General features: G+C 45.2%; 1 protein-coding gene across 3 annotated transcripts in view; it reads right to left on the bottom strand.

The window, feature by feature from the left end:
• The window catches only part of CLPB (ClpB family mitochondrial disaggregase), a 275007-nt gene that overhangs the window by 167703 nt on the left and 85812 nt on the right, over positions 1 to 21492 (bottom strand). For 2 of the 3 annotated variants that reach the window (XM_003923422.4, XM_003923421.4), the window contains exons 1-2: positions 3738 to 4219; positions 281 to 332 (exon numbers count right to left, since the gene is read on the bottom strand). In XM_003923422.4, coding sequence (XP_003923471.1) covers positions 281 to 332; positions 3738 to 4140 — 455 coding nt within the window. In that variant the 5' untranslated portion in view covers positions 4141 to 4219. Of the gene's footprint in view, positions 1 to 280; positions 333 to 3737; positions 4220 to 21492 lie in introns of those variants that run through there. The other variant, XM_074400970.1, reaches the window with a different exon arrangement.

Raw genomic sequence — 21492 nt, 5'->3', positions numbered from 1 at the left:
ACCCACAAGATATGGGGGTAAGGGGGAGTCCAAACCAACCCAGTGAAGAACAAAATAGCTGAAAGATCCAGGGATGTTTGGGAGCTGACTCCCTACCTAAAGTGCCTAAGGGTTGATCTGGGTCAAGGGAGTCCAGGTGACTCTGACTAACAGGGAAGTCACAGGGGACAGTTCCCAGCTTAGGGTGAGGATTTCCTCCAAAGCAGAGTCATCACACGAGAAGAGGCTGGCCCTGCTCAGTCCCTCCTCTGGGGAGAGCAAGGCCTGGGGTTCAACTCACCTGCTGACTTCTTGCGGATTGTTGGCACGGGCAGCTTCCATCAGGGCTGCATCTGAAGAGAAAGGGGACACTGGTCAGATCCGTGGCCAGGACATACCCGCCTCAGGGCTGCGTGGAGGGCCCACTAAGACAGTGGCAGTGCTTTAGAAACACGGACTTTAACAAGCAAACTGATGCCACAATACATAACAAGAAAGCTAATCATTCCCTCCCCACATAGTGTCCACTGTTAACGACCTGACTTTCACACCTTTCTACTACAGAGCCCAAACTCGTAACTCCTCTCATATGGGGAGTGCAGCACAACCGCTAGCATTGTGTCTTGCTTATGATAACCAATGCGCTCTTCATAATCTATGAAGCTCTGCATAATGTGCTTTATGTTCCTGTAAAAGTTATCGTTAGCCATTCCCTGACCTTGTCCACTTTCTCCCTCAACTCTAGTTCTTCAAACCACTTCTGAATGTTGATGTGAAAGGTCATACACCCAAAGAGAAAGGTAGAATGAGGGGAGCAAGCAGGGTGCAGGGCTGTCTGAGGATGGAGAGGGCCTCAACTAGGAGTCTGTGAGATCTGGCTCCATTCCACGCCCACTACCCACCATGTGACCATGGCAGCGCCTCTCCCTGTCAACCACAGCTTCCCTGACTAAAAGAAGACACCCTTGCCCTGCTAGCTTCATAAGGATGTCAAAGAGTTGAAATGACAGTTGAGACGTCTGCAAACCCCCCAGTGCTAAGCCCAGGGAAGGGCGCCCCAAAGCAGAGGGTCTGGTTAGGAAACACCAAGCCTAGGAGGAAAGCAAATCTAGCTACATCAGCCTGGCCTGGTCTAGGCAGCCTGCAGGCTGTTGCCACCACCTTGTGGCCATAAAGAAAATTGGATTGACTCAGAAAAACCTCAAAGTCAACAAGGCTTTTCAAATAGCTCAAAACCAAGTACGTGGAGCCCTCAGTGCCCAGCCTGGTTGTGAGCTACACTGCTGGGCACTGGATAGACTCATAGTCATCCCTGACTCGGGGAACTCTCACTCCAGCCAACAGACTCACTCATGAGCAAATGCACTGGAGTAGGGTGAAAGAGCAGGATCTGGAGATGGTGAGACCTGGGCTCCAGCCCAGCTCTGTCGCTTATTTGCTGTATGACCTAGCCCACTCATCTAACCTCCTGAGCCTTAGTTTCCTTGTCTGTACAACAGAGATGAAACCCACCTTCTCATGCATATGAAGGCCAGTCCTGTGGTTCAGGCATTGATGCCTCCCGGCCTAGATTCCAGTAACAGGTCCTTTCTAATTACTTTACCAGACTGTACCCAAAGCACATACCCAAGCATGGCTCAGACAGCTACCAGCTGGGAGGGGAATCAAGCCTTCCTTAGAGATGGCTGTATCCACTCTTCCTCACTCTGCAGGAAAAAATGTGGCTTCTGCAAGGTTACAGAGTGAGGAAGGAGCTAAGAACCAGGGCCTCCTGGCTGCTGAAAGGGTTCAGTTTCTACCACACTGCACTGAGGGCCTCAGGTCAAAACTCTTAAATCGGGGGTCAGGTTGGCTGGCAAGTCACTTCCAGCAGGAACTGGTCACGGTTTTGACCACTATCTATTTTGGTAAATAGACCCTGGTATTCTTGCTTGAGTTCAGGCTACAAAGTCCAGTTTGGAACCCCCAGGAACTTCTTAGGCAAGACCTCACCAAATACACTGGACTCAACATTCCCTGCTCATGAACCTTCCATGTCTCTCTCTCCACTGCCTACAGGGGAAATTCCAACACCCTCACTCACCCCACCCCGACTGGCATCCAGACCCCACTCCATCTGTTCTCATCTAATTCCAAAGACCTTATCCTCCAACTAAGCTGGCCACTCTGCTAGCCCCTGCACACACCATGGTGCCCTGAAACTCTGTTATTTCCATCCCTGAAGCCTTTGCATAGACTATAATCCAACTCTCACATATTTACTGGGCATCTACTAAGTTCCAGACACTGTGGTGGGCAAATGATGTCTAGGTATAAGGGAAAGTTGCTGGTATAAGGGAAAGTTGCTAGTATAACCTGGGGAAGTAAAAAAAGAGAGAGAGAACATCTACTTCCTGCTCTCTTGGGGCTCACAAGGTCACTCTCCTTTCCATCCTTCAGAACTTAAGTTTGAATTTCTCATCCTCTGGGGGTCTCCAATACTACTGGAAGGCTTTCCTCACCCTACTGGCCCTCTGATCCCCCAACAACACATAGCACCACTCACCAGCCCTGCATTCCAACTGCCTGCACTGTCCCCTTGACTGATTTTGTGTTGTTAGGACTTCCCACACACCTAGCCTAAAACCGGACAAACAGGGTATCCCACAAAAACGCTGAAGGTTATAGGACTATGGCATGCCTAAGCTAGATGCCCTTAGTGTTGTCCTCAACACCCTCATTTTGTAGATGAGGAAACGGAGGACCAGTAAGGAAAAGCAGAAGTCCAAATTCACAGTGGGAGTTGACACAGAACCAAAACAAGATCCCCAATGTTGTCTCTCCTAGACCAAAGTCCTTCCTTTACAACTGGCCACATCAAATGAATTAAAGTTAAGGAACTCCCCACTCCCCCAACTCTTGCTCCAAATTCTCAGAGCTTCAGAGGCACGGAATCCATGGACACCGGGCCTCAGTCTTTCCTCTTGAGGAATGACTTAAGAACCTGAATGGCTGGACTCACACAGGTCATAAGTCTGACTCTCTGTCCCCTCTCTCAGCGGCTGCTCAGCTCCATGCATCCAGATGAGATGCGAATTGGGATCAGCCATCCCCCCAACAGCTGGCCTTGGGCCTCCAGAAATCCAGCTTCCTTCTCCTGCCAACTATCCCACATGGCAAGACCACCTCACCAGACACAGCAAAATCCTGAGACTGAGGCCATTGAACTCCAACAGGGGTCAAAATAACAGTACTGTAAAAATGTTAAGAAAAATTATCCTTCACTATATACAGAAACTGAAGTCAAGCTGGCGTTAGAACCAAGTCAAGTTCTTCCTGACTCCAGCAGCTCTGGCGGGCAGGGGTGGGAGGGTGGCAGGGTGGGAGGTGGCAACTTCTCTAAACCATCTAGCGGTTGTCCTTAAAACACCCCAGTTTCCGCTTCCTGGAGATCTGAGGAAAGAGGAATTGGACCAAGTAGAATATCAGAAACATAATGGGACCATGCTATAATAGATGTTTGGTCCAGTATCCCATTGTACAGATGGATAAAATGACGCCAAGAGAGGGGAGTCGGACCTATGATAGGAGATTATACAACTCCGAGGTGATGAGCTCTCCAGGGCAACACTCTGCCCCTGTAACCAGATGATGTCTGAGTCCCTCCAAGACTTGGGCTCTGAGGATCTAAATCTATAAGTACCTCTCACCCTCCTAAGACACGAAGTTAGGACAATGTTCCCGCCTCTCCCTTTCTCAAACCCAGATCTCATAATCACCCTTGTTGGACGGACTCTTGCTGTAGCAATGAACCACCAGTGCTGTGGCCAGGGCCCACATGCTCAGTCCGGCCCTGTTGGGGACCTCGGTCCAGCTGTCCTGTCCTGGGAGTGTTTCTTCAGGGCCAGGAAGGCGTCCGCAAATGGCAGCCGCGAGGCATTTGGTATCGAAGCGTCCTCCATGGCGCCCCCCAGTGGCTGCCCCGCGTCCGGAGAACAAGGCCGGCGATGTTCCAGGGCGCCCCCAGGCGGCTGCCCTCAGCCACTGAGGCTCCCCGAGACCCCCAGTGGTCACATTCCGGCCGAAAGCACCTCCATGACCCCGGAGCACTGGGAACCTGAGTAGCCGGAGGAGTAGTCGTGGCGCCGGTGCTTTTCTCCTCAACACCAGGGACCCCAGCATCGTGACAGCTGCTTCGATAACCCCGTGGTGCCGGCCCCTGGGCTGGCCACGTCCAACATGGCTGCCGCGGCGCGTTCGAAGACGCCGCGAACGGGGTGGAGCTACGCACTACCTCACGGGAGGGGTAGTCCATAGTCCTAAGTCTTTCCCCAGCTGGAGAACACATAAACTACGCTTCCCAGAAGGCCGTGGGATTGCGTCATAATGACTGCTAACTTATAGGAGCCCGGGGCATGTTGGGAAATAGAGTTCAGGTGAAGGGGCGTGGTGATTAGAGTTAAAGATTCGAATCCCAGGTCTTCTTTCCTAGTTTAGTTGAAGTACACGACACAATTTTTTTTTTTTTTTTTAGACGGAGTCTCGCTCTGTCGCCCAGGCTGGAGTACAGTGGCGCGATATCGGCTCACTGAGCCTTCCTCTCCTGAGTTCAAGCAATTCTCCCTCAGCCTCTTGAGTGGCTGGGATTAAGGCGCCCGCCAGCACGCCCAGCTAATTTTCGCATTTTTAGTAGTGACGGGGTTTCATCTCGTTGGCCAGGTTGGTCTCAAACTCCTGACCTCTGGCGATCCACCCACCTCGGCTTCCCAAAGTGCTGGGATTACAGGCGTGAGCCACAGCGCCCGGCCCACAATTTTTGACTCGTGTAAATTACACAAGAATCTTTAGCTGAGGTGTATAATGAAACTTACGCTTACTTAGTTTAGCCTATTTGTTGTTTCAGCCTGGATGGCCTTTCAAAAAGATGTTTTGGGTAACCACTACATCTGAGATAGGAATACATTTTATTTTCCTTCACAGACTTCGCTTTGGTTGAAGAGTTGACTTCCAGTCTTGCTTGTGTTATCTTCGTTTTTATTTGTTTATTTATGAGACGGAGTCTCACTCTGTCGCCCAAGCTGGAGTGCAGTGGCGCCATCTCGGCTCACAGCAACCTCTGCCCCCCTCCCCCACGCCCAGGTTCAAGCGATTCTCTCACCTCAGCCTCTGGAGTAGCTGGAATTTCAGGCGCACAGGCTCAGCTAATTTTTGTATTTTTAGTAGAGACCATGTTGGCCATGCTGGTCTCGAACTCTGGACCTCAAGCTATCCACCGGCCTTGTTCTTCCAAAGTTCTGGGATTACAGGCGTGAGCCACCGAACCTGGCCCCACTTGTGTTATTTTCAAAGGGCTTTCACGTGGGTCATCTCATCTGAGCCTCAAGGCAGCTGTGCGTGAGAAGCTGGGCAAGAACTGTTACTCCCCACTACAGCAAAGGGAATTGAGGCTCAAAGGTGAAAAGACTTGTCATTAAATCACCTGGACTAATGCTCAGGCCTCTGACTTTGAGCATATAGTTTCCATTAACACCTGTACTCCCATCCCGCCCTCTCTTTCCCAAACTGAACCCATAGGTAGTTAAAGAAGGAAGCTTTGTGCCAGTCTGTTTCTTGCCAGTCTTGTGGGTCTGCTCAGACTTCACAGGATCAGTCTTCCCTGACTATTCTAGTCAAAATAGTAATCCTACCCACCCTATTCTGCCTCAACATTAACTTCCTTAGATTCTCTTGAATTTTTTTTTTCTTTTTTCTCTTTCTTTTTCTTCCTTAGATTCTCTCACACTTGCAAGGATGCTCTCTGACTTTAGGAAGGACCTGGTTATTTTAAGGGGTTCGCCTGATTAGGCCAGGCCCACCCAGATAATCTCTCTTTTGATAAGTCAAAGTCAGCTGATAAGTAATATCATCACAGGAGTGATATCTCATTACATTCACAGGTTCTGCCTTAGAGTGTATACAAGGTATATACATTCAGCAGTGGAAAACTTAGGGATCATCTTAGAATTCTGCCTATCACGGTACTCTTCCAAAACGTCAAGGTCGTGAAAGATAAGGAAAGCCTGAGGAGCTGGTACAGACTGGGGATTAAGGAGAAATAAATACTGAATGCACTATGTAATCATGAATAGGACCAGGGAACAGAAAAGGGACATTAGTGGGAAAACTGGTGAATTTCAAATAAGTTCTAAGGTTTAGTTAACGATATTGCACAAATGTTAACTTCCTGTTCTCGATCACTGTATTATGGTCATATAAGATGTTCACATTGGGGAAGTGCAGTGGGGATATAAGAGAACTCTGTGTACCTTTTTGTAACTTTTAAGTATAAAATTAATTCAAAATTTAAAAAATTTTAGAAATAATATATAATTTTGCCGGGCGCGGTGGCTCACGCCTGTAATCCCAGCACTTTGGGAGGCTGAGGCAGGTGGATCACGAGGTCAAGAGATCGAGACCATCCTGGTCAACATGGTGAAACACCGTCTCTACTAAAAATACAAAAAATTAGCTGGGTATGGTGGCGCATGCCTGTAATCCCAGCTACTCAGGAGGCTGAGGCAGGAGAATTGCCTGAACCCAGTAGGAGGAGGTTGCGGTGAGCAGAGATTGTGCCATTGCACTCCAGCCTAGGTAACAAGAGCGAAACTCCGTCTCAAAAAAAAAAAAAAAAAAAAAAAGAATATATAATTTCTCAGAGTAGATGAGATAGGTAGGGAAAATTGAGAATAAACTGACATCTATTGAGTACTATTCATTTATCTATTGATTCATTCAACAAAATATTTATTGAGCACCTACTACATACCAGGTACCAAGTTAGGTGATTTACTGAAGCCAACTCTTTGAAGGTAGGGTCCATGTCTGGATCATTTATGTATCCCAAACACATTGTACAGTGTCTGGCAGAGAGAAGGCATTTGTGTTCTCTTTTTTTTTTTTTTTTCCTTGAGATGGAGTTTCATTCCTGTTGCCCAGGCTGGAGTGCAATGGTGTGATCTCAGCTCACTGCAACCTCAGCCTCCCAGGTTCAAGCATTCTCCTGCCTCAGCCTCCCAAGTAGCTGGAATTATAGGTAGGCACCACCATGCCTGGCTAATTTTGTAGTTTTTAGTAGAAATGGAGTTTCTCCATGTTGATCAAGCTCGTTTCGAACTTCCAACCTCAGGTGATTTACCTACCTTGACCTCCCAAAGTGCTGAGATTACAGGTGTGAGCCACCACACCCGGCACCATTTATGTTCTTATTTAATTCTGACAATAACCACAAGGTGGGAATTTTCCTCCCATTTTATAGATGGAGAAACTGAGATTCAGAAAAACAAAGTGTCTTGTCCATATCATGCAGTTGGTGAGTGATGGCTCTAGGATGCCAGTGCTGGTCTGTGTGATTCCCAAACCTATGCTCCCTCCACCATTTCAGGCGTCCCCTTAATTTTGGTTAGGTGTGATTGTGATTAGGTTCAAAGGTCATTCAACAGTATAAATTAAGATATAAAATTTGTACTTTTAGCCGGGCATGGTGGTTCACGCCTGTAATCGCAGCACTTTGGAAGGCCGAGGTAGGTGAATCCCCTGAGATCGGGAGTTTGAGATCAGCCTGACCAACACGGAGAAATCCCGTCTCTACTAAAAATACAAAATTAGCTGTGTGTGGTGGCACATGCCTGTAATCCCAGCTAGTCAGGAGGCTGAGGCAGGAGAATTGCTTGAGCCTGGGAGGTGGAGGTTACGGCAAGCCAAGATCACGCCATTGCACTCCACACTGGACAACAAGAGTGAAACTCCATCTCAAAAAAAAAAAAAAAAAAAAAAAAGCTGTTAAAAGAAAGTCATTACGAGGAGGAAAAAAAAGAAAATTGCATTTTTAAAAAGGCAAAATGCATGAGTTCTCAAAGAAATTTTATGCTTGCATGATTGGTGCAAGCCCCAGATCCTCTCATGGTGTTTCACTGAAAATCCTTGAAAACAATTCTCTCTCTTTCTTTCTCTTTCTTTTCTTTTTCTCTTTCTTTCTTCCCTTTCATTTTATTTCTTTCCCTCTCTCTCTCTATCTCCTCTCTCCTCTCTCTCTCTCTCTCTCTCTCTCTCTCTCTCTCTCTCTCTCACTCTCTCTCCTCTCTCTTTCTTTCTTTCTTTCTGAGATAGTCTTTCTCTGTCACCCAGGCTGGAGTGCAGTGGTGTGAAATTGGCTTACTGCAACTGCCTCCTGCCTCCCAGGTTTAAGTGATTCTTGTGCTTCAGCCTCCCAAGAAGTTGGGATTACAGGCGTGCACCACCACGCCCAGCTAATTTTTGAATTTTTAGTAGAAACGGTGTCTTGCCCTCTTGGCCAGGCTGGTCTCAAACTCCTGGCCTCAAGTGAATCCTTGCCTCGGTCTTGCAAAGTGTTGGGATTGCAGATTAAGCCACCGTACTCAGCCAACAATAGAAAGTTATTTAGTCAGTTAGCAGCAAAGGATACAATTAAATATATAGCATCCCATCAAATATCAAGAGCGACCGATGAGCCTTTCTGAGTCAAAAATCTTTTTAAAAATTAGCACTGTGGGTCGGGCTTGGTGGCTCAGTCCTGTAATCCAGCACTTTGGGTGGCTGAGGCAGTTGGATCACATGAGGTCAGGGATTTGAGACTAGCCTGGCCAACATGATAAAACCCCATCTCTACTAAAAATACCAAAATGAACCGGGTGTAGTGGTACATGTCTGTAATCCCAGCTACTCAGGAGGCTGAGGCAGGAGAATTGCTTAAACCCAGGAGGCGGAGGTTGTAGTGAGCCAAGATAGCACCACTGCACTCTAGCCTGGGTGACAGAGCAAGACTCCTTGTCTCAAAAAAAAAAAAAAACAACAACAAAAAAAACAAACCCGGGCGCAGTGGCTCAAGCCTGTAATCCCAGCACTTTGGGAGGCCGAGGCGGGTGGATCACGAGGTCAAGAGATCGAGACCATCCTGGTGAAACCCCATCTCTACTAAAGGTGCAAAAAATTAGCTGGGCATGGTGGCATGTGCCTGTAATCCCGGCTACTCAGGAGGCTGAGGCAGGAGAATTGCCTGAACCCAGAAGGCGGAGGTTGCGGTCAGCTGAGATTGCGCCATTGCACTCCAGCCTGGGTAACAAGAGCGAAACTCCGTCTCAAAAAAAAAAAAAAAAAAAAAATCATTTTCTGCTAATTCTACTGTATATTGCTATACCACCATCTCCATGTCTGCTCTTATACAACTTTTTGGAATAACTAAAACAAACATTTATTATTAATAATATCAGGAAATTATATTAAATATTTTCTATGTTGCAGCCGAGTAAGTGAACCATGTCGATTATCTATGCAAATGCTCAGGTAAGTTTCTCCCAGGTTTGGTGGGCATGTTTTTACATGTGATCTCTCCAGTCAATGAAGACACAATCCCTCAGTGATAGGAGGTAAACCACATCTGAGAAATCTTGGAGAAACTCATCTAAGCATTTTTCAAAAATAGAAGAAGTAAATAGTTACTGATGATTGAGTATATATTCTGAGTCCAGCATTGTGCTAATAAGCACTTTACATGAATAAATTCACTTAATTCCTACATTAACACAAGTTAGACACTAGTAGCATCGCAGGCTCATGTGACTCAGAGCCCAAAGTCTTAGCCATTACACAATTTTCCCTTAAAGAAGGAACTTCTCTCTGTATGTGTGAGTGTCTCTCTGTGTGTAAAGTCTTCTGCATTACTTTTTCTCAAAAATATCGAACACTTTCCTTAGTCCAAATAGAAGACAGTAAATATAATCTTCTCCTGATGATCAAGATTATTGCTATCTTAATCAATATTTATTTATTTAGAGACGGAGTCTCGCTGTGTCGCCCAGGCTGGAGTGCAGTGGCATGATCTTGGCTTACTGCAACCTCCACCTCCTGGGTTCAAGCAATTCTCCTGCCTCAGCCTCCCAAGTAGCTGGGACTACAGGCACGCACCACCATGCCAAGTTAACTTTTTAGTCCAGGCGTCCCCAAACTACAGCCCGCGGGCCGCATGCGGCCCCCTGAGGCCATTTATCCAGCCCCCTGCCACACTTCAGGAAGGGGCACCTCTTTCATTGGTGGTCAGTGAGAGGAGCACAGTATGTGGCGGCCCTCCAGCGGTCTGAGGGACGGTGAACTGGCCCCCTGTGTAAAAAGTTTGGGGACGCCTGTTTTAGTCTTTTTAGTAGAGACAGGCTTTCACCATTTTTGTCCAGGATAGTCTTGATCTCTTGACCTCGTGATCCATCTACCTTGGCCTCCCAAAGTGCTGGGATTGCAGGTGGGAGCCACCATACCTGGCCTTGACTGATTTTTGTATCATATTATAGATGCAGAAATCTTAAGCACTAACTCTTTCTTTTTTTTTTTTTTTGAGACGGAGTCTCGCATTGTCACCCAGTACAGTGGCTGGATCTTGGCTCACTGCAATCTCTGGCTCCTGGGTTCAAGTAATTCTACTGCCTCAACCTCCCAAGTAGCTGGGACTACAGGTGTGTGCCACCATGCCCGGCTAATTTTTTTTGTATTTTTAGTAGAGACAGATTTCACCATGTTGGCCAGGATGGTCTCTCCTGACCTTGTGATCCCCCTGCCTCAGCCTCCCAAAGTGCTGGGATTACAGGTGTGAGCCACCTTGCCTGGCCTTAAGAACTAACTGAAATTCTGCTCTGAAAATAAATCTCTTAATCACCTCCTTTTCTTGTTATCTGTTTCTTTCCCGTAGAATCAAAGTGGAGCATGTGGCCTCTGGGCAGGGTAATATGGCTTCTTTTTACATTAAAAATGAGAATTTAGTTTGTGATAAATCTGGCACTTTATGTAAGTGGGAACATATGAATTATTTAATAAACAGTGTTGGGACAACTGGGTGGTCAACTGGGGAAAAAAGAAATTAAGATTTCTGTCTTACCCCTTCGCCAAAACAAAGGCCAACTGAATCAAAAGTCTTAAATGTGAAAAAGAAACAATAAACATGCCAGAAGAAAACATAACGTGATTTTTCAAACTAACTTTGGAGGAGGGAAGCTTTCTAAGCACAACACAAAACTCAGACCCACAGCAGAGAAGTTTGATAATATTTGACTCCACAAAAAAAAGTATTCTGATTGAAAAAATACCACGAACATTAAAAATTGTAAATGATAATCTGGGAAGAATATATTCACACCGCACTGGAGGATTAAGTCATACAGAGAACTTTTATATGAAGAAGACCTGCAATGCAGTAAGTGAGCAAAGGTAATGCCTCTGCTAGCTTACGCAGCGCCGCTGGGAAAAGTGAAGAAAGCAGCCACCTCAGGAGAAATTACCAAAAGGGGCCCCTTTTGCTAATTCAAATTTTGATAATACAGACACATTGTACGATCCCATTTATATAAGATTCTAGGCAGTGTACACGTTCCAGGGAGCAGCGTGCTGCCAGGCTGCAGCCTCCACTTCTATTGGTTTAGGCTTTTGAGTGGCACAGGAACTGCATATCCAAACATAGCTGCCTGGGCAAAGGACTTGATCAAAGACCTCGTGAGAAATGAAATATAAATCATATTTAAACATATGAAAATAGGCTCAACACACCCATGCCAAGAAACATACAAATTAAAACTAAAGTGATCTGTATCTTACAGCATATACAAAAATGTACTCAAAATGAATTATTGTCCTAAATGTAAAACCTAAAACTCCAAAATTCCTTGAAGAAAACAGGAAAAAATCGTGACTTTGGGTAAAGCAGATTTCTTAGATACAATATCAAAAGCACAATGCATAAAAGAAAAAAAAGATCAATTTAACTTCATTGAAATTAGGAACTTTTGCTCCTCAAAAGCCAATGTTAAGAGAATGGATACACCACAAAGTGCAGAAAATATTTACAATTACATATCCAGTAAGGAACTTACACGGGAATATGAAAAGAATTCTCAAAACTCAGTAATAAGAAAACCACCCAATTTTTAAATTGGAAAAAAAGATTTGAAGAGAGAACGTCTCACTGTCAAATAAGAACGTTAAAAATCACCCTGAATACCATTGCTCTTAGAGAAATAAAAATTGAAACCATGAATTATGTATCTATTAAAACGTCTAAAATGAAAAAGACTGCCCAGACCACATGGATGTGGAGCAACTGGAACTCTCACACACTGCTGAAGGGGAATGTGAAATGGCACAACCATTTTTGAAAACAATTTGGCAGTTTCTTTAGAAGTTAAACAAGCACATACCATATGATCCAGCCATTCCAACTTCTAGGTTTATTTACCAAGGAAAATAAAAACATATGTTCACACAAAGACTTGTACATGAATGTTCATAGCAACTTTGTGAAAGCTACAAATTGAAAATGTTATCAAAACACCAGGGGTTTGGTCTAGGTTCAGGGAAGGACCTACTGCTCCCCTTCCTCGCTTCTACAGCCTAAGAGATGGGAGTTCAATCTCAAATCCATCTCCTTGAGGGACTAAAACTATGGGTTCATATATCAGGGAAGAAATGTAACAATGTGTAAGAAAACAGAAACTAGGGAGGGGCCAAGGAAGCAATCTTAATGAATGAGGGGTTGGCATCTGGTGCTGTGATCTGGTGAGTTTCAGTTCTTTCACACTTTTTCTGGAGGCCTGAAGGTTGGTTCCTGAGGAAGTAACTCAGATAAAACAAATACAAATTTCAAGCTTTAAGATCAGGAGGGTCTATTTTGCTATGTTAGCCAAAAAAATAAAAAGGTAAAAAATGAAAAAAAAAAAAAAAGATCAGGAGGATCAATTTCTATGTTTATCAAAAAGAATCATTTATGGGACTATTGGGTTGATTTCAAAAACAATCTAAATGTTTAGCAATATATAAAAGGATAAACAAATTGTGGTATATTTATACAATGGAGTGTGACTTAGCAATAAAAAGGAACTATTGAGATGCACAATGACATGGATAAACCTCAAGATATTAATGCTGAGTGAAGCAGGTCAGTTCTACAAATAAATAAGCAAGCAAGCAAGCAAACCCAGGCTACACATTGTATTATCCCATTTCTATAAGATTCTAGAAAATAAGAACAAATACAGTATATAGTAACATAAAGCAAACTGATTGCGTGGGAAGGATAGGATTACATGGGTAGTGGGAGGAAGCATTTACAAAGGGGCACAAGAAACTTTTGGGGGTGATGGACATTGTCATTATCTTGATTGTGGTGATGGTTTCACAAGGGTACATATGTCAAAATTCATCATATTTACACTTTTCTTTCTTTTTAAAAAATTTTTTAAGACAGGGTTTCACCAGGTTGGTCAGGCTGGTCTTGAACTCCCAACCTCAGGTGATCCGCCCACCTTGGCTTCCAACGTGTTTGGATTACAGGCATCAGCCACCATGCCCGGACCAAATTTACACTTTAAATGTGAAATTTATTGTATGTCAATTATATATCAATGAGGCTGTTTCAAAAAGCTGTAATGAGATTAGTTTATCTCAGACTGGCATACATATTGCATGTACTCTTATGTAGTATATATATAAAACTGTGTGGTAAGTTTGTAAAGAAAAAGACACTAATCTTGTTGGTGGAAGTGTAAACAGGTACATCCTCAGTGGAGGGCTAATTGACAATATCAAAATACTGGAATTTAAAATCTAGATATACATGCAGATGTATAAAATGAGGAATGTTTTGAGATTTTTTTTTTTTTTTTTTTTTTGAGATGGAGTTTCGCTCTTGTTACCCAGGCTGGAGTGCAATGGCACGATCTCGGCTCACCGCAACCTCCGTCTCCTGGATTCAAGCAATTCTCCTGCCTCAGCCTCCTGAGTAGCTGGGATTACAGGCACGCACCACCATGCCCAGCTAATTTTTTGTGTTTTTAGTAGAGACGGGATTTCACCATGTTGACCAGGATGGTCTCGATCTCTTGACCTCGTGATCCACCCGCCTCGGCCTCCCAAAGTACTGGGATTACAGGCTTGAGCCACGGCGCCCGGCCAGTGTTTTGAGATATTTCTAAGAGTAAGAGATGAGAAGCAGCCTGAATGTCCATCACTAGGACTTTGGTCAAATACATTAAAGCTAAATATGGAATTTTTTTTTAAACGGGGTAACACTATCTGAATGGAATGCACTGAGATATTTTAAGTACAAAAAAAAAATTCAAGGCACAGAATGGTTGTATTGTACACCATTCAAATAACACTGGTGTTATTTGAAATATATATCTACTTATGAGGTTCTATGTCTAGGATATCTCTGGAAGGATATCCACCCTATGTGTATAATAAATATTGTTGCCCATGGATTGGGCAAAGTGGGGCTGAAGGATAAGGGACAGAAGTAGGGAGGGAGGAGGAGTTTACATTCCACTGTATACTTGAATTTTGTTCTATGTGTATGTATTACATATTCAATTCAATCCATCAATCTCTATTATTCCTATATCAATATTAACTTTAAATTACTTCTAGCATCAGGTAGAGGGAGTGATTTTAGTTTCTAGACCGCTACATTTTTTCTCAAGTGCAGACACTGCCATCTTGTGGACTTTTGGGATAATGCAGTGAAATATTAAAATTAGCATGTTCCCCATCCCAACCCATTCCATCCCATCCCATCCCGCTCCACTCTACTCCTCTCAACAAACTATTTGGCATTCATTGCCTACCCTGGGCTTTTGTCCAACTTCCTAAAACTTACAAAGTTTCAATGATATTCAGCCTCATTTATTGAGCACCTGTAAGGCATCAGGTACTGAAACTACAGTCATGAAGAAGTCCTGGAGCTCTGGAGGGGCGTGCAGCCAATAGGCCATGTCAGCAGAGAGTGGTAAGTGCCACGACTGAGATAATTCAGGTTTCCCTGGGAGCACACAGTAGGGTGAGTGGTCAGAGAAGGCTTCCTGAAGGAAGTGACATTTGAGCTGAGCTCTGCAGAAGGAGCCAGAATTGACCAGATGAAAGGGAACAGAATAACTGATACACAGTGGGGCACTTGGAGAATGGGGTCACTGTGGGTTAAGGGAATCCTACGGGCAAATTGGCAGAGGCAAGAGTGCAATTCCTTTTTTTTTTGGCAATGCATGTTTGAGGAACTGAGTGAGTGTTCAGTGTGGATTAAGTGTAGAGTGGGAGGGGCTAAGAGGGAAAAATGAGGCTGAGGCTGAACCAGAGGGGTTAAGTACCTTACTAGGTTTTCTCAGCAAGTACTTAGTGCACGAAGAATCTGAACCCAGGGCTAAATGACTTAACCACTTTCTCTTATACTTACCATGAAGATTTTCCTCCGTGAGCCTTTCCTAGACCCCATGCCTACTGCTCTGCTTCTTCCAACTGAGCACAAAGCTGAGCCATCTGCCTTCCCTCTCTTCCTTCCCCCTTCCCTTCCCTTCCTTTCCCTTTTCTTCCCTTCCCTTCCCTTCCATTCTTCCTTCTCTTCCCTTCCTTCTCTCTTCCCTTCCCTTCCCTCCCTCTACTCCCCTCCCCTCCCCTCCCCTTCCCTTCTCTTATTTCTCCCTTCCCTTTCCTTCCTTCTCCCTTCCCTTTTCTTCCCTTCCTTTCCCTTCTCCCTTCCCTGCCTTCCCCTCTCCTCGCCTTCCTTTCCCTTCCTCATTGCTTGTTTTCTGCAGCCTTGGTGCTAGGGAGAAAACAGAGAAGGTACTTTGGGTCAGGAAGTGATAATGCAGGTGTCAGAGGAACTGTCCACTCTGCACATGATGATAGATAAAGCTGATAGATGGACATGATTCCTGCATCAGAGCCTCACTCCATGTCTCCAGCTTAGTGGAGCAGGTGGATCCTGGGATGGGGATGGTGGATGAGCCTTGGCATTGAAAGCTTTGTTTTTCAGTAGCAGCCCTCTGTCTATTCATGGGCAAATGAATGTGTGTATGTGTTTACTGAGTGCTTACTATGAGCAAGACTATGCTTTTGCTGCTTATGCTACATTAATTCCAACAACAATCCTATGAGGAAGATATTCTCTCCACTTTACAGATTTAAAAAACTCAAAATAGGGGCTGGGCGCGGTGGCTCACACCTGTAATCTCAGCACTTTGGGAGGCCAAGGCGGGCGGATCAAGAGCGAGACTAGCCTGGCCAACATGGTGAAACCCTGTCTCTACTAAAAATACAAAAATTAGCTGGGCGTGGTGGCAGGTGCCTGTAATCTCAGCTACTCAGTAAGCCGAGGCAGGAGAATCATTTGAACCCTGGAGGCGGAGGTTGCAGTGAGCCAAGATTGCGCCATTGCACTCCAGCTTGGGCGGCAGGGTGAGACTCTGTCTCAAAAAAAGAAAGAAAGAAAAAAAAAAGCCCCCACCAAAATGGAGCAGCCTTGTTAGTGCAGTATGCAGCATGTCAGTCTCATAAAAACCCAACATGTGGTAAGGTTAAGTAATTTGGCCAGGGTCACCTAGCTTGTAAGTGGCAAAAATGGGGCTCAAATGGTCTGAATTCAAAGCCCAGACTTAACCACAACAAAATCCCAGCTCCCAGGAAAAAACAAAGATCCGGCCGGGCACGGTGGCTCAAGCCTGTAATCCCAGCACTTTGGGAGGCCGAGGCGGGTGGATCACGAGGTCAAGAGATCGAGACCATCCTGGTCAACATGGTGAAACCCTGTCTCTACTAAAAATACAAAAAAATTTAGCTGGGCATGGTGGCACATGCCTGTAATCCCAGCTACTCAGGAGGCTGAGGCAGGAGAATTGCCTGAACCCAGCAGGCGGAGGTTGCGGTGAGCCGAGACCGCGCCATTGCACTCCAGCCTGGGTAACAAAAGCGAAACTCCTCCTCAAAAAAAGAACAAAAAACAAAAAACAAAACAAAACAAAACAAAACAAAACAAAACAAAGATCCACATGTGATAGACATCTCTGAAGTTTGCCTAAGGTATGGAGAAAGAGAAGAATTGAAAGTATAGTCAACACAGTACTGAGTCAATATGATACATTCTGAGTTGGGATGTGTGCGAGGGTGCGCTGTCACATAACTGAACCAAAGGTACAAACAAATGAAAGGGAAGAAGGAAAATTCGAGGCAGGAAGGAATTCCCAGATGCTTGGCTGCACAAATGGCTCTTCCTTAAGAGCTAATGGGATGACCACCATCCTCCTTTTCCAAACTTGCATGGGCTCCCAGTCTTTCTAACTGGGCAGGCATAAAACAAACTCCTTTTTCTTCTTCATTCATCTGAGATATTTGACAGCCTTCCAATATAACCTTACTAGAATGCTGACAAAATAACAAAATCTTTTTTTTTTTTTTTTTTTTTTTTTTTTGAGACGGAGTTTCGCTCTTGTTACCCAGGCTGGAGTGCAATGGCGCGATCTCGGCTCACCGCAACCTCCACCTCCTGGGTTCAGGCAATTCTCCTGCCTTAGCCTCCTGAGTAGCTGGGATTACAGGCACGCGCCACCACGCCCAGCTAGTTTTTTTTGTATTTTTAGTAGAGACGGGGTTTTACCATGTTGACCAGGATGGTCTCGATCTCTTGACCTCGTGATCCACCCGCCTCGGCCTCCCAAAGTGCTGGGATTACAGGCTTGAGCCACCGCGCCCGGCAACAAAATCTTAAAAAGCAAAGGGACAGCCAGGTGTGGTGGCTCATGCCTGTAATCCCAGCACTTTGGGAGGCCAAGGTGGGTGGATCACAAGGTCAGGAGTTCAAGACCAGCCTGGCCAAGATGGCAAAACCCCATCTCTACTAAAAAATACAAAAATTAGCTTGGTGTGGTGGTGGGTGCCTGTAATCCCAGCTACCTGGGAAGCTGAGGCAGAGAATTGCTTGAACCTGGGAGGCAGAGGTTGCAGTGAGCCAAGATCATGCCACCGCACTCCAGCCTGGCAATAGAGCAAGAACGAGACTCTGTCTCAAAAAAAAAAAAAAAAAAATGCAAAGGACAAGTGTAATTCTAGAGCACATATTTCTGATAGAAAGGCGAGTGAATTCTGGCCATAGATGTGCTGACTGGGCCATCTTCTGGGCACTGAAACTTCTACTCCTTCCCTTCCCTCCACCCCAGCTCTTTTGCTTGTACGATGGAGCAAGCTACTTTTTCTCCTGTCACAGGATGCGTTCTCTGGCAGCAGAAGCTGAGATGGAGTTGTGGGTCCAAGATTATTAGGGATCAATATCTGTGAGGAGAAGTGGGAGGGAGCAGGATTGGGCACAGGGAGACACTGAACTGTGACGCAGACCTGGCCAACTCTTGGCAATTGTATTAGTCTGCTGTCAAGAAATACCCAAGAATTTATAAAGCAAAGAGTAATTTATAAAGGAAAAGGTTTTATAAAGGAATTTATAAAGGAAAGGGTAATTTATAAAGGAAAAGGTAATTTATGAAGGAATTTCTAAAGGAAAGGGTAATTTATAAAGGGAAGAGGTTTAATTAAGTCACAGTTCTGCATTGCTGGGGAGGCCTCAGGAAACTTACAATCATGGCAGGAGGGGAAGCAAACACATCCATCTTCACATGACAGCAGGAGAGAGAAGAATGAGAACCAAGTGGAGGGGGAAGCTCCTTGTAAAACCATTAGATCTCATGAGAACTTAATCGCTATCACGAGACTAGCATGGGGAAAACTGCCCCCATTCAATTACCTCCCACTGGGTCCATTCCACGATATGTGGGGATTATGGGAACTACAATTCAAGACGAGATTTGGGTGAGGACACAGCCAAACCATATCACCAACCCAGAGTTACTCCAGGGTCTGACTGTTGGAGTGGTTCTGGGTCAGACTAAAGTGACTGAGTCTCTACACCCCTTTTCTGTTTCCCTGACCTCCAACCTAGCTCAGTCACCAGCAAGCGCTGCTTAGACAGACCCTGAAAGAGTTCACGGCAACAGTCTGTCTGCTGACTACATTGTCTAAGTCTGGGCAGAAAATCTTTCCTTGAAGAGGACTGTGAGCAGTACATGCCTATGACTACCAACATTTTTAACACTGTTCATTCACTGACTGATTATTCAATGTTTGGGTGCTAGCTACCATGCTGGGTGCTAGGGGACAGAAGAGGATACAGGGGTGAAGCAGAAGTGGATCCCACCCTCAGGTTTGGCCTGGTTGGGGACTCAAATCACTATAGATTAGGGCAGTGAATTCAGAAGGCAGGAGAATATCTAGACAAAGTCATTGCTCCTACTTAGGCAACCTCTGCTCGGGGTCCCTCTCAATAGAACTTTTCCAAAAAAAGTAGCCCACATTCTATTCTATGTCCCTGTCAAACAGTGCTCACGCTCTCACCAGTCTGTATCCTTCCCTTCTGTTCTACTACTCTTTGTGAGAATACCTTTCCATCAATCTCTTCCCCAGTGATAGTGATAGTCTGTGTGTAGTCTTGGTAGTATCTGAATGCTGTGGTTATTGTATTAGATTCTGTTATCTATCTCCTTGAGTGAAAAGGAACTGAAGAGTGAAGGGAGATGGTGAATTCTGTCTCTTGAACTAGACTTAAGGAACCCAGACGTCTAATAGGGCAGATCCGGAGGGATTTTGGAGCAGGGGTGGGAGGAAGCCAGGTAAGAGAGGTCTTCAAGCCCAGGAGTAGCATTTTGGGAATGAGATTTTGAAATAATACTACTCTGTGGGTTATCTTCTGGCCTCCAGTAAGATTGTATTTAATGTTCCAGTTTTGTTTACATTCAGATGAATCTCCTGTCCTCCAGAGGCTCTGAGTTTAATGGGGAAGACACGAGTAAAAAGACAAGTTTGAGGCCAGGTGTGGTGGCTCATGCCTGTAATCCCAGCACTTTGGGAGGCCGAGACAGGAGGATCCCTTGAGGCCAGGAGACCGGCCTGCATAATATGGTGAAACCTCTTCTCTACAAAAAATACAAAAAAATTAGCTGGGCATGGTGGTGTGCAACTGTAGTCCCAACTACTTGGAGGGCTGACCCCAGAAGGTAGAGGTTACAGTGAGCCATTATCATACCACTACACTTCAGCCTGGGTGACAGAATAAGAACCTATCTCCCCCCGCCCCCCAAAAGTGTATAATTCCTTGTGATAAATGTTTGAAGGAAACAGAGCTCAGGGTGCTGCAGGAGTCCAGAGGGGAAAGCAACTAACTGCCTGGGAGAGTAGGCAGCCTAACATCTCTAGGGGAGTGCTTGGAGGGGAGGAAGCTTTCAGAGTGGCTTTGGAGAATGAACAGGAATTGTGAAGTCAATGGTTTTCAAAGTGTGGTCTCTGTACTGCTGAGGGTCCCCAAGCCTTTGGAAGAATTTGCAAGGTCAAAACTATTTTTGGAATAAGACTGGTATTATTTGCCATTTCGCCGTATTGACATTTTCCTGATCGTGCAAAAACAAAGGTGGGAGAAACTGCTAGTGTCTCAGTAGGAATCAGAGCAGTGGACCCCAACTGTACCGGAAGTCATCGCATTCTGCACTGCCGCACCCCTGCAGTAAAATTTTTTTTTTTTTTTTTTTTTTTTTGAGATGGAGTTTCGCTCTTGTTACCCAGGCTGGAGTGCAATGGCGCGATCTCGGCTCACTGCAACCTCCGCCTCCTGGGCTCAGGCAATTCTCCTGCCTCAGCCTCCTAAGTAGCCGGGATTACAGGCATGCACCACCACGCCCAGCTAGTTTTTTGTATTTTTAGTAGAGACGGGGTTTCACCATGTTGACCAGGATGGTCTCGATCTTTCGACCTCGTGATCCACCCGCCTCGGCCTCCCAAAGTGCTGGGATTACAGGCTTGAGCCACCGCGCCCGGCCAGCAGTAAAAATTTTTAACTGCTGCTTTCACTTAAGAATATCCTTGATGACGTTGTAAAAATTAATTTCATTAAATCTCAAATCTTTTTAGAGTGTAAATGGGTCCTCAGAGCAAAATATTTGAGAACTGCGGTGTGTGGTAAAGAGGGATTGGCATTTCCCATAGAGGTAAGAGGATACAAAAGCACCACGTTATGACTATTATTATTATTACTTTTCTTCTGTAGAGAAGCTACTCTTCTGTGCCATCAAAAACTCAGGATGCACAGGATAGAAGGGATCAAGTGATGGGAGATGGGGCTGAAAAGTAGGCTGGAATGAGCTTGTGAGGAGCCTTATGAGCAATGCTAAGGAATATAGACTTGATTTACTGAGGAGGTGATCACACTTGAGATGTCTGGTTATTGTGATGGGGGTGTGTGGATAGCAAGAAAGTCTGCAGTCCTGGAGATCAAAACACAAGGCAGATTTTGGGAATGTGAAAAGGTTCTTGAGAAGCTGGGATAGGTAGCAAGGAGAAGTAGACATAAGAATTTCCCAGGAGTTTGGATGCAAGAACAAGAGCACCGTTAATTAGTAGGAGTGCCTTTCTTTTGAAGTCATGGGCCTGTACAGAATAGGGCTGAAAATTCAGGAAACATGTCAAGATTTTGGTGTCTGCCAATTCTTTAACATACCTTCCATCAGGATGTGGGGTCTTTGTCCCTTCCCTTGAATCTGGGAAGGCGCCGTGATTGCTTAAATAGAATAAGGCAGAAGTGACACCATGCCAGTGTCCAGACTCAAGTCTTAAGACACTACCAACTTTCACTTCTGTCTCTTG

Source organism: Saimiri boliviensis, chromosome 6 (assembly GCF_048565385.1).
Source record: "Saimiri boliviensis isolate mSaiBol1 chromosome 6, mSaiBol1.pri, whole genome shotgun sequence".
Classification (NCBI taxonomy): Eukaryota; Metazoa; Chordata; class Mammalia; order Primates; family Cebidae; genus Saimiri; species Saimiri boliviensis.
This window is presented reverse-complemented; position numbering and strand designations above follow the sequence as displayed.